This window comes from Mobula hypostoma, chromosome 8 (assembly GCF_963921235.1).
Source record: "Mobula hypostoma chromosome 8, sMobHyp1.1, whole genome shotgun sequence".
NCBI classification, from domain to species: Eukaryota; Metazoa; Chordata; class Chondrichthyes; order Myliobatiformes; family Myliobatidae; genus Mobula; species Mobula hypostoma.
The window spans coordinates 69,454,647-69,473,112 of NC_086104.1; the positions used below are offsets into that span (position 1 = coordinate 69,454,647).

The 18,466-nt window shown below is 40.0% G+C and overlaps 1 protein-coding gene across 3 annotated transcripts in view; it reads right to left on the reverse strand.

The window, feature by feature from the left end:
- The window catches only part of vps54 (VPS54 subunit of GARP complex), a 90,527-nt gene that overhangs the window by 15,605 nt on the left and 56,456 nt on the right, over positions 1-18,466 (reverse strand). For all 3 annotated transcript variants that reach the window (XM_063056092.1, XM_063056090.1, XM_063056091.1), the window contains 6 exons: positions 17,028-17,140; positions 12,225-12,288; positions 11,274-11,379; positions 5,592-5,679; positions 3,219-3,340; positions 541-621 (listed from right to left, as the gene is read on the reverse strand). In XM_063056092.1, the coding sequence (XP_062912162.1) occupies positions 541-621; positions 3,219-3,340; positions 5,592-5,679; positions 11,274-11,379; positions 12,225-12,288; positions 17,028-17,140 (574 nt within the window). The remainder of the gene's footprint in view (positions 1-540; positions 622-3,218; positions 3,341-5,591; positions 5,680-11,273; positions 11,380-12,224; positions 12,289-17,027; positions 17,141-18,466) is intronic.

Consider the following 18,466-nt stretch of genomic DNA (forward strand, 5'->3'; position numbering starts at 1 on the left):
TTCACAAGAATTATTCTGGGAATGAAAGGGTTAATACGTGAGGAGCATATAATGGTTCTGGGCCTGTACTCACTGGAGCTTAGAAGACTGAGGGGCAGATCTCACTGAAACCTATCGAATATTGAAAGGCCTAGATAGAGTGGATGTGGAGAGGATGTTTTCTATAATGGGTGAGTCCAGGACCAGAGGGCATAGCTTTGGAATAGAGGGATGTCTATGTAGAACAGAAATGAAAAGGAATTTCTTTCACCAGAAGATGGTGAACCTGTGGAATTCATTGCCAAGGACTACTGTGGAGGCCAAACAATTGAGTACATTTAAAGCAGAGGCTGATTGGTTCTTGGTTATGGGAAGATGCACCCAGAAGAACAATTCAAATCGTGACTGTATGTAAACCTACTGGCAATGGTCTAGAAGCAGACGTCCAGGAACTACAACTGTATTTAAAATAGCACGTGACCATCAAAATAGCAGAATATGCATGTTTTGAATTCTTTAAAGAACTGAGCATAGCCAGAGAAACAAAATTTAAAATTTTACCTTAGACAATGTTTTATCACAGAGTCCATCCATGATTGCAACAAGTTTTGCCAAAATCTCAGCAATATGGTCATTATAATCCTTAGCAAATAGATAAAAAAAATTATGCTACATTGAAATATATCAAATATACATGAATCATCAACATAATGCAGAACTTTGACTTTATTTACTGATGTTTGACAACTACTTCTGTGTTTGATTTAGGCAATTTATAACAACTGAAGCTTTCAGAAATGAATAGTATCCAGAATACACATCAACTTCCTTTACAAATACAATAGAAAAGGAAAAGGCAGAGGTAAATGAGAAAACTGAGAGGAAGGAAGGAAGGAAGGAAATTAACCCTTTCTTTTACCAGCATATTTATCAGAAACTGTAGTGGTAGGCCCCCTGTTGTTCAGGGTTGACCACAGATAATGCATTCTATCTATACAAGCCAGAACAGTACAATATGGAGAGCAAGCTATTGCTCATGCAGCAGGCTCACCATCTCGACACAGCTGATCAACCCAAAGGAACAGCAGAGATTGATACAGCTTAGCACCAGTGGTGTTGCAGGAGTTGCCAGTCAGTGTTGAGCTCAATGTAGGACTGCATTAGAGATTCCAGCTCCAGATTTTTCCTTTGGGGTTTACTCTCAAAGCCTTCCCACGAGCAGGTATAGCTTCAAGGCAGTGGAGGTTTGAGAGCAAAGTTTTCCTTCGCCTAGATGAGCTACCAACCACGGCTGACAAGCCCCATCTGCCCGAAGTGAATGGTTTTAAGGTGCCAGTACCTCACCTTTGTCAGTAGAAATAGTTCTGTTAGGCTTAGTAGCTATGCCACATGTGAAGACCAGGAGCTGGACTTGGTTGTCAGGGGCTATTTGAGATGCATACCTTTGAGTGCATTTAATAGGCAATAGGAGCAACTACTACTACCCGGCCATGACAATCTTAAGGAACCCAGAAACTGTAGTACTGGAAATTAAATGCAAACAACTTAATCAGTAGTAATGCCTCCATTTTGATTACAAAAGGGAAAAGTATCACGTGATGTGAGAGACAATTTATTCGACTCAAGTACAGGGATATGTTGCTCTTTGCTTGGTTTCCCAAAACACCACAATTCTATTCAATGTCTTTTCATATACTCAAACCTTTATTGCCCAGCATTTGTCTTTGCCAGCCCCTAACTTTATTTGAGGAAGGATTAAGTTCATATTGCTTTTTATCAAGTTAGTTTTCATAGGTTTTAAAAGACTAGCAACAGGAGACAAACTGCTTTTTACATTCACAAGAGACTGGAAACTTTCAAGGACAAGAAAATTATATATTGTTGGAGGCCAGGATAAGCACGAGTTTCAGATGGTATGTGCAGTGACCAAAAGACTACTATTCTATAGTGAGGGATTGCTGCTGCCCCAAATACCATAAGAACTGGATAAGTCTTAAGACAAAAGTGATGTATTTGGTACAAACACCACACACAAAATGCTGCAGGCCAGGCAGCATCTATAGGAAGAAGTACAGTTGACGTTTCCGGCCGACTAGTCCTGGTGAAGGGTCTCGGCCGGAAACGTCAACTGTACTTCTTCCTATAGATGCTGCCTGGCCTGCTGTGTTCACCAGCATTTTGTGTGTGTTGCTTGAACTTCCAGCATCTACAGATTTCCTCATGTTTGTGTATTTGGCAGAAAGTTGATTTTCAACCAGTATTAAAGATTCCACCGAATGTAATCAATTATTTTAAATGAAATGTAAAAGTTCCCAAGGTCAAGAAATGAGATAACTGGATAAGTTATATATCTTTCATTTTCATTCTGAACAAGTTATGAATTTTTGAATCGTCTATGAACACTACCTCGCTATTCATTTCTTGCACTTTTAATTTATTTACTTTTAAGAGTTTATAGTAATAGCTTTGTGTTGCCCACAAAGCAACAAATTTCACAACATATGTCAGTGCTAATAAATCAAATCTGATTTTAACAGCAGTTGCTTTCATAAGAAGACTAGTAAATGGCGTATTTTTGATTTTCATTCTGACTGCAAGCTATCAAAGTACTCCAAAATTCCAGAACTGTTTATAGATCAATGTGCCATAACTTACAAGAACTGGGAAAGTATCAGTATGAGGATACTCATGAAAGCACCTTAATACAATACCACAAGGCCATCTTCAATGTACTTCCGTTTCAGATAAGAAATCCATAAACAGAATTCCAGAATCTTTATATTTATGCAGGACTAGTCACAGATGGATTGACATTAGGGATGATTGGAAAATAGACTTTACATTTCAGAAAAAATGTTGTTATTAAGGGGACTCTTCCTAACATATAAAAAGACAAATCTGATAAAGAAAATTATCCAAAGTCATATTAGTCATGGAAATAGAGGACAAAGGTTTGCTTGAGTGAAAATAAAAGGACATTCAGAAAGAAGTGCTGACAGTGATCATTTTGGTAATAGATCTCCAAGTGGAGACACATTCTCAACATACAAATAATGACTTAACAGAAAAGTACACATACCTCAAGGATACATTTTTCATTCTTATGTATAGTAATAACTTTACAACAAATCCTAAATGTTAAGATAGTCAGTCACTTTTAAAACAGCTCTTTGATACTTATTCCAAACAAAAGCCCAACATTAATGCAACACCATTTAGAAAACACTGAACAATTTTACCTTAGTGATATGGTCAAAGTGCCGCAGCATATTGTATTGCTTGGGCTGTAGCCGAGCTTCAAAGTGCACTCTGATTATGGGAATGTAGTGCACAATTAGCTGTAAACAACGAGAGGCAAGCGCTGCAGAGATAAAGTCAAAATAAAGGCTAAGAACTAGCAAAAATGAACATCAAAGATATTGCACATAAAACAATCTGTTAACTGGACATACCACCCAAACAACCTGCACTTACTACAAGACTAAATTCTCATTCCACATGCCAGCTCCATTTCCCTATTTTTCATTCCTCTTTCCTTTACCCCATACTTGGTGTCTCTGCTCCAACTGAGCAATGCTTTCCTCAGGATTATTTTGTTTGTAGTTTGTAATTCCACAGAGGAATCAGCAGCCTTGGGAATCTGCACAACAATTTCTTTACTGTCATGAGATCCACAACTATGCAGGATGGTAACTATAACCTAACAGGGATTTTATATAATTCAGCATTGCTTCTTGATTGTTTTATTTGAAAAATCATCTTGTAACCATAACTTGTGTTGTCTATTAGAAATTACATTTCTTGTACACCAGCCCTCCTAAATACCTCTGCTCTCCAAGGTTACTTTGTTTTCCAAACAAAATAAACTTTTAAAAATCAGTATGTATCATATTATATTTATTGACATGAAGTCACAACTATGATTTTGAATCATACAACCCTCTGAACAATATCTACTTGCATTTTCCTTTGGTGTTCCAATTTAACATATCTGCTATTACAGTCATTTGCAGTCAGTAAGGAGTTTATACTGCATGGGTCTCTTCCAGGTGCTCCAGTTTCCTCCCACACTCCAAAGGTGTCTGTTTAGGGTTATTGACTTGTGGGCATGCTATGATGTATGGAAGCATGGTGACAATTGTGGGCTGCCCAGTACAATCCTTGCTGATTTGATTTGACTTGATGCAAACACACATTTCACTGTATGTTTTGATGTCACATGTGACAAATAAAGCAAATCGTTTAATCTTTGATTTGCAAAAGGAGACTTCCTACCATTTTCTTTCTTTCAATGTTCAGTCTTGCGCATCTAACCAAAGCAACATTGATTTGCTAGGAACATAAGCACTGAATAACAATGCATAAGGCAGACAGAAAGCAGCCAAACATTTCTAAGTCATTGCAATTCATTGCAATTTTGGGGCATTAAACATTTTGCCAAATATTAAAAAATGACTTTCTTTGCATCTATGATTGGGGTTCAAAACAGACATATGCTATTTGATGCAGATTTGGTTGCTATTACTTGGCATTAGCTTAGTAAGTGAAATGTTCTATTGGTCTAACCTACATTGTTTCTAACTGGGAAGTTACAATGTTGAATCATATTCCTGAGGCTAAACAACAAATTGCAGGAATGCATGATACCCAACATCTAAAGTGTACAACTGAAGAAACAAAACATTGCAGATGAGACTTAAATTTGTCAAGGTGCACTGGGAAAGTTATTTAAGGAGAGAAGTTACTAGAGGACACTACCTCTGCTCTGCAATACGTAGTAACTGGTGGTCTGATCTGTTGGTTGCTGTCAGGAAGGTAACCAATCCACAATATGTGTAGGAAAATCTCCATGTCTAAGAGTTGGAAAATATACTGCATGTACAGTAACTTCCCTTTCATGTTCACCCAAGGCCATTATCTGATAAGCAAAAATGGATCTTAACTATGGTAAATGTATTCCTGAAACTTTTTTTTAAAACCAGTACCCATTTGTCAGCCCATTGAGTAACAGTTCTAAATGAATTATTTAATGGGTTCTGAATGGGAGTGGAGAATTCCTAGTTTAATACAAAATACACAATATAAAAATGAAAAGGGCCTGAATTAATTAGAATTAATCAGAGCAAGAAAAAATATTATTGCTGACAATCAATAGGATAAATCTAGATGCAACAATGAATTCTGAAAGACGGGAAAATCTGCAGAAGTCCAAGCAACACACACAAAATGCTGGAGGAACTCAGCAGGCCAGGCAGCATCTATGGAAAAAAGTAAACAGTTGATATTTCAGGCCAACACCCTTCATCAGGACTGGGGAAAAAGATGAAAAGTTAGAGCAAGAAGGGGGGAGGGGGGAGGGAAGGAAGTAGTACAGAGTGGTAGGTGATAAGTGAAAGAGACAAAGGGCTGGGGAAGGGGGATCAGATAGGAGAGGGGAGAAGACCATGGAAGAAAGGGAAGGCGGAGGAACACCAGAGAGAGGTGATAGGCAGGTAAGGAGATAAGGTGAGAGAGGAAAATGGGAATGGTGAAGGGCGGGGGCAATTACTGGAATGTTGAATGAATTTTGTAAGTCTTGGTTATAATGCTAGTAAAACAAAAACCTCCGTTACCTAAATTTTTGGTAGTTATTGTTTTCAGTCCAACAACCTGTAATGCACCTGCTCCAAGTACCAGCTGGCAGCTTCGTGAATTAAAATGCTGAAAAAGGAGAGATGTTTAAGTGCCTTCAATTTAATATTTATTGCTTAGAACAGCACTCTAAATGGCATTCAGTATCTGTATGCAACATACAATACTAAATTATTCATAAGCCACATAATTAAAGAAATCTTCAAAATAATCACAGATCACTAATATTACTCCATTAATGCTAACCTAAAATAATGAACTCTAAATATTTATAAGCAAAGGGGTGAGTATCCCAGTTACATCAAAATACTGTAAAACTTCATTTCTTAGTCCATCAACAAGGTGAAAGAATGCAAAGATTTTAAAACTCTGAAGGAATATAGGTTACGCTTTTCTTTAAACACCAAATGTAATTATCTTTTTATATAAATTGTGCATGTTTTACACACTTTGTGGAAACAAACAAATTGAAACAGTCAATCTAACTTCGAGATGTTCAGTGGAAAAGCAATTTGGTGTTTCAAAGTTCATCTATCAAAGAATGTACAAATTATACAATTATTGAGATTTGTCTGCTTACAGGCAGCCACAAAGAAAGAAACCTGAAAGAACCCAATTAAAAAAAGACCAACACCCAATACGCAGTGAAAGGTTGGCAGGGTGGGGGGGGACCAAATCATGCCAACAATAAAAGCAAGCAACAGCATTCCAAACCAAATTGCTAAAACTGCCCAATGCATCACCAGCACTAGACTACCCAATGTCAAGGACATACAATGCCTTGAAAAAGTATTCAGCCCTCCAACCCCTTTGGTCACATAAATGAGAATTACAACCAGGAATTTTGATAAATTTAACTGAGAATTTTTTAATTTCTTAATTATGTGCTCCTTTTTTCACAGTAGAGCCCAAAAATGGAAAATTGCAAAGCATGAGAAATGAAAAACGTAAAAACTGAAATGTCAACAATTCAAAAGTATTCATCCCCCTTTGCTCAGTACTCAGTTGAACCACCTCTCACAGCTATTACAGCCTGTTGACTTTTTTGATAAGCCGCTATTAACTTTGTACAACATGATGGAGCAAGATTTGCCCATTCCTCCTTGCAAAATTGCTCAAACAGTGCCAGATTAGTTGGGGAGCAGTGGTGGACAGCAATTTTGAAGTCTTGCCAAAGACGTTTGATCAGGTTAAGGTCAGGACTCTGATTTGGCCACTCAGGGACATCAATTTTCTTCATTTGAATCCACTCTGTGGTTGCTCTGGAAGTGTGCTTTGAGTCATTGTCCTGCCGAAAGACAAACTTCCTCCCTAGTTTAAGCTTTCTGGTCGATGCTAGCAGGTCTTTATGCAGGATCTCCCTGTGTTTAGCAGCAATCATCCTTCCATCAATCCTGACCAGATTTCCAGTCCCTGCTGTTGAAAAACATCCCCATAGCATGATGCTATCTCCACCATATTTTACAGTAGGGACAGCGTGGCCTGGCTGATGTGCAGTATTAGATTTACACCACACATATTGCTTAGTGTTGAAGCCGAAGAGTTCCACTTTAGTCTCATCTGACCCCAAAACTTTCTTCCATATCTTTACAGTATCTTCTAAGTAACACTTTGCAAAGTCTTCACAGGCAAGGATATGCTTTTTTTTAAGTGGTATGTATGGCATAAATCTAATAATGTGCATCAGCCAGGTGACACCATTCCTACTGTAAAGTAAGGTTGTGGTTGCATCATGCTATGGGGATACTTTTCAGCAGCAGAGAGTAGAAATCTGGTCAGGATAGATGGGACGATAAAATATCGCTAAATACAGAGAAATCCTGGATAAAAATCTGCTAGCCTCTGCCAGAAAGCTTAAACTGGGAAGTTCGTCTTTCAGCAGGACAACGACCCAAAGCACACTGCCAGAGCAACCGTGGAGTGGCTTCAAATGAAGAAAATTTATTGTCCTTGAGCAGCCCAGTCAGAGCCCTAACGTTAACCCGATCGAACATCTTTGAACATCGAACACCTCATGATTGCTATTCACCACCGCTCCCTGACTAACCCGGCACAACTTGAGCAATTTACAAGGATGAATGGGCAAATCTTGCTTCATCACATTGTGCAAAGCTAATAGAGACTTATCCAAAAAGACTACGGGCTGTAATAGCTGCGAGAGGTGGTTCACTAAGTACTGAGCAAAGGGGGATGAACACTTCTGATCTGCTAACATTTCAGTTTTTGAATTTTTAGTTCTTCATGTTTTATAATTTTCCCTGTTTTTTGAGTTCTACTGTGAAAAAAATGAGCATGTGATTCACAGATAAAAATTCTCGGTTAAATCGATCAAAATTCCTGGTTGTAATACCCGTTCATGTGAACAAAGGGTTTGGGACAGAATACTTTTTCAAAGCCCTGTACATGCTGATACAGAGAGATGCTGGAAAAAGGCCAGCAATATCATGAAGGATTCCACCCACCCAGCTCATAGTGTGTTCCACTCCCACCAGGGAGGAGGCTATGTATCATCCATGCCAGGATCCCTGGACTCTCCCCAAGTAGTAAGCCTGGTCAACATCTCCAACCATCAACTCACTCCTGCACACCCATTACCACCACTCCTTCATCATTTCCTGTCAGTCCCCTTTATATAGACAGTCCTGCATCTAGTGTCACTTTAAGTACATAGATTGATTATAAGTTATCTTATGTATTTATATTTATTATGTTCTTTATCTTAGTGTGTTTTAATATACTACATCGGATTCGGAGTAACAATCGTTTCATTTTCCTTTACACTTGTGTACTGGAAATGACATTAAACACTCTTGAAATCATCCTTTGGTGCTGGAGATCAGTTTAAACATAGTCTGAAAATAGACATTTTTAAATTTGCGATCCAACCATTTTACAATTGTTCTCAAAGAATGAAGGGTTATCTTATTGAAACATATGAATTTAAGGGGGAACAATGGGGGGGGGGCGGGAAGATGTCAAGAGATTGCCATTTGTGGAAGAGTTTTGAATGAGAAGACATAGTTTCAAGATAAAGGGCCAGTCATTCAAAACTGAGGGGTGTAGAAATTTTTTCTTGCAGAGTCTGTGGTGGCCAGAGCGATCATGTTTGCTGTTGTGTGCTGGGGCAGCAGGCTGAGGGTAGCAGACACCAACAGAATCAACAAACTCATCCCTAAGGCCAGCGATGTTGTGGGGATGGAACTGGACTCTCTGACAGTGGTGTCTGAAAAGAGGACGCTGTCCAAGTTGCATGCCATCTTGGACAATGTCTCCCATCCACTACATAATGTACTGGTTGGGCACAGGAGTACATTCAGCCAGAGACTCATTCCACCGAGATGCAACACAGAGCGTTATAGGAAGTCATTCCTGCCCGTGGCTATCAAACTTTACAACTCCTCCATTGGAGGGTCAGACACCCTGAGCCAATAGGCTGGTCCTGGACTTATTTTCCGGCATAATTTACATATTACTATTTAACTATTTATGGTTTTATTACTATTTAATTATTTATGGTGCAACTGTAACGAAAACCAATTTCCCCCGGGATCAATAAAGTATGACTATGACTATGAGTATGGTGACTCTCTCCAGTTCTTTACCCAGAGTTTGTGGAGGTGAGATCATTACAAGTATTCAGAAGCAGAGACAGAAAATTGGCTGACTAGAAGACAAAGAGTGGGAATAAAGGGGCCTTTTCTGGTTGGCTGCCTGTGACTAGTGGTGTTCTGCAGGGATCAGCGTTGAGTCCACTACTTTTCATGTTACGTGTTAATCATCTGGATGACAGAATTGACGTCTTTGTGGCCAAGTCTGTACATGGTGGAAGACAGGTAGTGTCGAGGAAGCAGGGAGTCTGCAGAAGGACTTGGATAGATTAGAAGAACAGGCAAAGAAGTGGCAGGTGAAATACAGTGCAGTGAAGTGTATGGTCCTGCACTGTGGCAGGGGTAAAGGAATAGACTATTTTCTAAAAGGGGAGTGAATTCAGAAATCAGAGGTGCCAAGGATTTGGGAGCCGCAGTTCGGGATTCTCTAAAGGTTAACTTGCAGGTTCAATTGGTAATAATTATGGCAAAGGAAACCTGTAATGATGAGGCCTTATAAAGCACTGGTCAAACTGCATTTGGAGTTTTGTGAGTAGTCTGGGCCCCATATCTAAGAAAAGATGTGCTGGCACTGGAGGGGGTCCAGAGGAGGTTTATGACAATGATTCTGTGAATGAAACAATTAGTGTTCAAGGAACATTTGATGGCTCTATACTCACTGGAGTTTAGAAGGCCTACATAGAGTGGACATGGAGAGGATGCTTCCAATAGTGGGAGAGTCTAGGGACCAGAGGGCACAGCCTCAGAATAAAATGGTATCCCTTTAGAATAGAGATGAGGGTGGAGAATTTGTGGAATTCATAACCACAGATGGCAGTGGAGGCCAAGTCATTTTAGTGTACTTAATGTGGAGGTTTATAGAATAGGTCTGCGAGGGAAAATAAATCACCATGGGTGAATTGTGGAGCAGATGCAATATGCCAAATGTCCCATGTCTTGTGGTCTTATTTAAAATGGAAGTAAATAACTTCTTGAAAGATCAGAGAATTGAGGGCTGTAGGATCTGGCACAGCTAAGTTTAGGCCTGGGGCTGGCTTCAGGAGCCACAATCAATCCCGCAATCTCCCTCGTCATGGTCTTGCACTTGACTGTCTCCTTGTACTGCACGCTTCATCTGTAACTGTAATAGTTTATTCTTCATTGTTATTGCTGGTTCCATGGATTGATGCGATGAAATGATCTATATGGATGGCATACAAAACAAACCTCTGTACAAGAGACGATAATAAACCAATTTACCAATTTTCTTAGGTGTGCTAATGTCCTGGGTATGTTTCATTTATCATGACTAGCATGGGGGCCCCCTAATAACTATGACAAATTGAAACCCTCCTACACAAGTTTTGGTTCCTTTAGATTGTTATAGCTGAGTGTGGTAATGGGGACAAGCTCCCACTGTCTATTAAGTGCTTCCAACGGCATGCACCTCAAATAGCCTCCGACAACCAAGTTTAGCTCCAGGTTTTCTCATGTAGTTTAGCCACTAAGCCTCGCAGAACCATTTCTACCGACAAAAGAAGGGGCAAAGGTGGGTACCAGCAACTTAAAACCAGTCACTTTGGGCAGATAGGGCTCATCAGCTTATCTCGAAGGAAAACTCTGATCTCAAACCTCCGCTGCCCTGCAGCTATACCCACTCATGGGGACGGCTTCAGGAGAGAACCCCGAGGCAAAGTCCAGAGCAGGAGTCTCTAAGGCATTCTACATTGAGTTCAACACTGCTGGTGCCAAACTGCATCGGTCTCTGCCGTTCCTTTGGATTCATCAGATGCATGGTGAGGGGGAGCTTGGTACATGGACAACAGGGCAACAACTTGCTCTCTATATTTTACTGCCTAAGCTTGCATATCTAGACAGCTAGGATGTAACATCCACGGTCAACACTGACTGACCTCACCTTACACAAGTTTCTTTTCATTTTTCTTTGTTTCTCTTTGAAATTCTCCTTCGCAAGACAGGTACCTGACTCATGCCATCACTGTCCACAGGAATGCTGACAGGCTAATACTTACGATCCTTTATTAAATGTCTGGCTTTCAAAATGGTTAAGATTACCTTCAATAAGTCTGCAAGACGAGTGAGCATGTCAGTAGTAATAGAAGGGATGTCATCTACACATTGACAATATTCAAATATTATTCTTATTAACAGTAAAACAGTCCTGTTAAGATAAAAGAAACCAAGAATTATAAATCACTGTATTCTAAGAGTTACAAGTTGACAGGACTATTGCTATACAAAAAATACACTAGAACTTGCACAAATAGATTAGGCTAGACATACTGCATTAAAATCCAGTACATCTGCCTGTGAACATGAAGTGGAAATTATCAGGAAAATTACAAGATCTTAGAAAGAGAAGTAACTTTAACCCCACGCCAGGTGATAAAACTGAATAAAAGTTAATGGGCTGAAAAAAAAGACTGCCTTGAAGAAATTGGGCACCATGGTAGTGTTGCGGTTACGGCAACACATTTACAGTTCAGAGTGTCAGTGTTCCCAGTTTAATCCCACATTCTCAATAAGGAGTATGTACATCTTCCCTGTGGAATGTGTAGGTTTCCTCTAGGCACTCCCGTTTTCTCCCACAGTCCAAAGACATACCGGTTGGTAGATTAATCAGTCATTGTAAATTTTCCCATGATGAGACGAGGGTCAAATTGGGGGTTGCTGATGGACTGGCTTGAAGGGCCAGGAAGGCCTACTCCAATATAAAAGTTGGAACAATATGCTGTAACTTTACAAAACACTAGTTAGGCCACACTTCGAATACTATGAGCAATTCTGTCAACACACCATAATATCAAGAGAAGTGAACTGAACTTCCTTTCAAAATATGGTAAGCATCAGGAATTTAATGGAAGATGTTACGGTTAATAGTGATGCAGCGTAATGTCTTTTTGCAAAGTAATCCAGAATACAAAATGTGTATATATTCTAAAGACAGTATCTTAATAATATTTTTAAGCATTGAGAAAACTTGCATTACTTTAAGTGCCAACATACCCAACTACAGCATACTTCTCTCCATCTACAGCCAGGAAATCTGCTGGCTTTCGTTTTTGTTGTTCTAAAATTTGAAAAAAAAATCACTTTTAATGTGATGAAAACAGTTCTCCTACTTTTGCCAAGAACTCTCTACACCAGGATGTTATTTTAATACATAGAAATCATATATAATGGATACATTATTTATGAAATTGTAATGGCTAAGAGCTTATTTTCTATATGAATTGACTCAGCTTATGACAATTCTCACACACCGTGAAGTTTTTCACCTGTTAAATAACAGACTTCCGCGATTAAATTTTTAACAATTAAACATTTAAGAAAGAAGTCAGGAGGGGTAAAAGGTATGAAGTTGCCCCAGCAGACAAGGTGAAGGAGAATCCCGAGGGATTCTACAGATATGTTAAGAGCAAAAGGATTGCAAGGGACAAAACTGGCCCTCTGGAAGATCAGAATGGTAATTTATGCATAGAGCCAAAAGAAATGGGGGAGATCTAAAACGGATTTATTTTTGCATCTGTATTTACTCGGCAGATGGACACAGAGTCTATGGAAGTGAGGCAGAATGGAAGTGAGGTCATGCACCCTATACAGTTTAGGGAGGAGGCAGTCCTTGCTGTCTTGAGGGAAATGAGGGTGGATAAATCCTTAGGGCCTGGCAATGTGTTTCTTTGGACCCTATGGGAGGCAAGTGCAGAAACTGTAGTGGCCTTGGCAGAGATATTTAAATCATCCTTAGTAACAGGGAAGGTAGCAGAGAACTGGAGGATAGCTAATGTTGTTAGCTATTGATTGGAGAATAGCTAAGAAAGTTATTGAAAGATATTCTAATGGACTGGATATGTGAGTATTTGGATAGACAGACTGATTAGCAATAGACAGCCTGGCTCTTTAAGTGGTAGGTCACGTCTAACCAATCTTATGGAGCTTTTTTGAGGACGTTCCCAGGAAAGTTGATGAAGCCAGGACTGTGGATGTTGTTCACATGGACTTTAGCAAAGCCTCTGACAAAGTCCCACATGGGAGGTTGGTCAAGAAGGTTCAGTCGCTCAGCATTCAAGATGAGGTACTGAATTGGGTTAGACATTGGCTTCGTGGGAGAAACCAGTGATAGTGGATGGTTGTCTCTCTGTCTGGAGGCCTGTGACTACAGGAGTGCTGCAGGGATTGGAGCTGGGTTCGTCGTTGTTTGTAATCTATATCAACGATCTGGATGATAACATGGTTAACTGAATCAGCAAATTTGTGGATGACACCAAGACTGGGGGTGTAGTAGACTGTGAGGACTGGGATCTGGACCAGCTGGAAAAATGGGCTGAAAAATGGCAGATAGAATTTAATGCAGAGAAGTATGAGGTGTTACACTTCAGTAGGACCAACCAGGATAGGTCTTACACAGTGAATGGTAGGGCACCAAGGAGTGTGGTAAAACAGAGGGATCTGGGAATGCAAGTCCATAATTCATTGGAAGTGGCTGCACAGGTAGATAGGGTTGTAAAGAATGCTCTTGACACATTCATAAATCAAAGTACTGAGTACAGGAAATGGGATGTAATTTTGAAGCTGTTTAAGACATTGGTGAAGCCTAATTAGCATTATTGTATGTAGTTTTGGTCACCTACCTACAGGAAAGATGTAAATAAGTTTAATTGAGTACAAAGAATATTGACAAGCATTTTGCCGGGACTGGAGGACCCGAGTTATTTGCAAGATTGAAGTTATGACATTATTCCTTGGAACGTAGAAGATAGAGGGGAGATTTGATAGAAGTATACAAAATTATAAGGGTACAGCACAGATAGGGTAAATGCAAGCAGGCTTTTTCCACTGAAGTTGTGTCGGATTACAACTAGAAGTCATGGGTTAAGAGTGAAAGGAGAAATGTTTAAGACAAAGGAGCAGAAGTCGGCCCTTCGAGTCTGCTCCGCCATTTTATCATGAGTGGATCCATTCTCCCATTTAGTCCCACTCCCCCACCTTCTCACCATAACCTTTGATGCCCTGGCTACTCAGATACCTATCAATCTCTGTCTTAAATACACCCAAGGACTTGGTCTTCACTGCCGCCCGTGGCAACAAATTCCACAGATTCACCACCCTCTGGCTAAAAAAATTTCTTTGCATCTCTGTTCTGAATGGGCGCCCTTCAACCCTTACATCATGCCCTCTCGTACTAGACTCCCCCACCATGGGAAACAATTTTGCCACATCCACTCTGTCCATGCCTTTCAACATTCGAAATGTTTCTATGAGGTCCCCCCTCATTCTTCTAAACTCCAAGGAGTACAGTCCAAGAGCGGACAAACGTTCCTCATATGTTAACGCTCTCACTCCCAGAATCATTCCAGTGAATCTTCTCTGAACCCTCTCCAACGTCAGCACATCCTTTCTTAAATAAGGAGCCCAAAACTGCCCACAGTACTCCAAGTGAGGTCTTATCACTGCCTTATAGAGCCCCAACATCACATCCCTGCTCCTATACTCTATTCCTTTAGAAATGAATGCCAACATTGCATTTGCCTTCTTCACCACCGACTCAACCTGGAGGTTAACCTTAAGGGTATCCTGCACGAGGACTCCCAAGTCCTGTTGCATCTCAGAACTTCGAATTCTCTCCCCACTTAAATAATAGTCCGCCCATTTATTTCTTCTGCCAAAGTGCATAACTATATACTTTCCAACATTGTACTTCATTTGCCACTTCTTTGCCCATTCTCCCAATCTATCCAAGTCTCTCTGCAGACAGCAAACTTAGCCACAAAGCCACCTATTCCATAATCCAAATCGTTGATGTACAACGTAAAATCAAGCAGCCCCAACACGGATCCCTGTGGAACACCACTGGTAACCGGCAGCCAACCAGAATAGGATCCCTTTATTCCCACTCTGTTTCCTGCCAATCAGCCAACGCTCTATCCCGTAATTCCATGGGCTCTTATCTTGTTTAGCAGCCTCATGCGTGGCACCTTGTCAAAGGCCTTCTGAAAATCCAAATATTCAACATCCACTGCATCTCCCTTGTCTAGCTTACTTGTAATTTCCTCAAAAAATTGCAATAGCTTTGTCAGGCAGGATTTTCCTTTAAGGAAACCATGCTGAGTTCTGCCTATCTTGTCATATGCCTCCAGGTACGCCATAATCTCATCCTTGACAATCGACTCCAACAACCTCCCAACCACCGATGTCAAGCTAACAGGTCTATAATTTCGTTTTTGCTTCCTTGCCCCCTTCTTAAATAGCGGAGTGACATTTGCAATCTTCCAGTCCTCCGGAACCATGCCAGAATCTATCGACTTTTGAAAGATCATCGCTAATGCCTCCGCAATCTCCACAGCTACTTCCTTCAGAACACGAGGGTGCATTCCATCTGGTCCAGGAGATTTATCAGCTTCCTGAGTACTGAGTTTAAGGGGAGCATGAGGGGAAATTTCTTCACTCAGAAGGCCGCGTGAGTGTGGAACAAGCTGGCAGAAAGGTGGTGCATGCAAGCTCGATTTCAACATTTAAGGGAAGTTTGGATAAGTACACGGATGTTAGTGGTCTGGGTGCAGGTCAATGGGAGAAGGCAGTTTAAATGGTTCGGCATGGACTAGATGGGCCATACGGCCTGCTAGTGTGCTGTATTTTCTATGACTCTATTAATTCCATCTTGTTGTAAACATTACTTTCCATCCTAGTAATTAAAATGTCCAAATAGAGAAAGAAATGTCTTAAATCTGTTTAGTATATCTTCCTTTTGGCCTAACAGACAGGAGGCATTTTTGATCTGGTTTAAGAACCAGGAGATTGTATGAAAATAGTCATCACAGAATTATGGCAATATTTTGTTTAATTTGAAGAGTAACAAATTAAGCTGTAAGGGCACAATAGAACTAAAGAGTGGTGGTGGAGGGGTACTAGTTGGGTCTGGTGTCCAGAAAAAAAATGAAGGGGTTTGGCCTGAAATGTTGACTGTACTCTTTTCCTAGATGCTGCCTGGCCTGCTGAGTACCTCCAGCATTTTGTGTATGTTGCTCGGATTTTCAGCATCCGCAGATTTTCTCGTGTTTGTGATTGGAGAACCAAAGTGTAGTAGGTAAAAGTGCAATTAATGAATAATATTAAAGGGAGGTCTCAGAAACAGGAAGAAACATTCCGACAAGTGGAAATCAAAGCCAGACCCCTTGGGTAACAAAAGAGAAACACAACACTATGAAAAAAAAAGGCATGTGAATGCTCAAAACATCAAGAGAAAACCAGGCTGAATATAGTAGACTTACAGGGGAGCTCAGAGGAAAACATGACCAAAGGGAGAATTTAAGGTCGAAAGATGATGCTGAATTTCTTTCAAAATATTGGTAGGCCACTTGTGGGAGTGTTGCATTCAATTCAGGGCACCACGCTTTAGGGAGGATATAAATGGATTTCAGCTGTAAAGTTAGATTGGACAAGGTGGAAATTTTGACCTTGAAGCACAAACATTCAGAAGATTTCAGAGAAAAATAACTTCGGATTTTATTTTACCGGGTTAATAGAGCACCATTCCATGCCAGATTGTAGGACCAAGGAGAGAAGGAAGGAAGAGAGACAGTATAGAAAGGACGCACAGGGAAATACTATTTTAAAAGAACCAGAGTAACTTGATCGGGATTTATTGCCACATTGGTGGTAAAACAAGTTAAACAAGGCCATATGAGGAAACAAATGGGTAATTACAGGGAAGTCCCTGACAGAAACATTTCCTCCAGTAGGCCAAATCTGACAAAAGCTGAAATATTTGCTTTTCTAAATTTTAATTTGAAAATGCAGAGAAAAATTGACCTGTGACTTTCTTCTCAGGTAAAGCAATCACTCCATCTTCAGTGGAATTGACTAAGTCCTGGAACTCAGCTGGAACCTCAGCTTGCTTCCAACGTTCATTATCCAATAGAAGACTGCATCAAAACAAAACCAACAGCTCTGATCTCAAAATAATCAAATTACAATTGCATTTTTAAGGTTACATATAATCTGAGATGATTCACAAAGCTAACTTCTTGAAGTTGCTTTGTTTTGATCATACTTTACTTGAACAAATCACAGGAAGTCATTATATTAAAAATAAACACTACCATGTTTGTGTTCAGATAATATTTTATTCTTCACTTTTAGCCCCCACTAACAGTGAAATAGATGAAGAAATATGAAAAATAATGCATAGCTAAACCTTCCTGGCAATTCAACTAAGACGTCTAATGATTCTAAAGATATAAATTTAAACACTTTTGTGCTTTTCACAGAAGTGAAATTAAATCGCCACCTCAATTACCCTGGATTCTGATCATTTGTTGCAAACAAAAGTAGATTACATTCCAACACAAAGTGTCCACATGGGGGCAGTGCAGTAGTTTATCTGTCTCGTAATTTCTGTGATTCAGGTTCACCTCTGATTTCTCATTCATGCTGTCTACATGGAGTTTGCATATGCTTCACTTTTTCTGGAATGTGAATCTTAGCAGAATTGATTGTGATTCAGTGCTAAGCATAAAACAAAAAGCAATACAATAGCAACTACCAATTTACAAGATTATAGTGCAAAAAGCTATGAGCAATCAATAATTAACACAAATGTCAGTAATCAGACCAATAAATGTGAACATAAGAACAGACTAAATAATTAACAAGAAAAGGAGGAAAGACCATTTAACCATTGTTGTGCAGGGACAGTTAGGGTATTAGACCTGAGTGAATTTTGTTGAGAAGCTGCATAGCTACAGAAAAGAAGCTTCAGAGAAGACATGTAGTCCTGGTGGTGACGGACTTCTAGCATCACTCTGATGGCAATTTGGTGAACAGGTGACTGCTAGGGTGGGTGGAGTTTTCCAGCTCTGTTCTTTGCTCTGGCAATGAATAAGTCTTTTAATGTTGGTAGCTGACAGCCAATGATCTTCTCCGCTGAGTGGAGTACCCGGCCATATTACTTCCAGTATATCACTTAAATATACTTATGCATCCTCTGTTATTTCTCACAGAACTTGAAAGCTCGTCTTATCTTCACCAAGTGTATACTGGTTGTTCAGAATCTATCAGGAGGCTATAGTCATTCTATTAAACACTGAAAGCTTGATCTTGGGCAAATTGGTCTATCTAGATAGAGCTCTTAAAGATAGCGGAGTCAAGGGATATGGGGAGAAAGCAGGAACAGGGTACGGATTATGGATGATCAGCCATGATCACAGTGAATGGCGGTGCTGGCTCGAAGGGCCGAACAGCCTACTCCT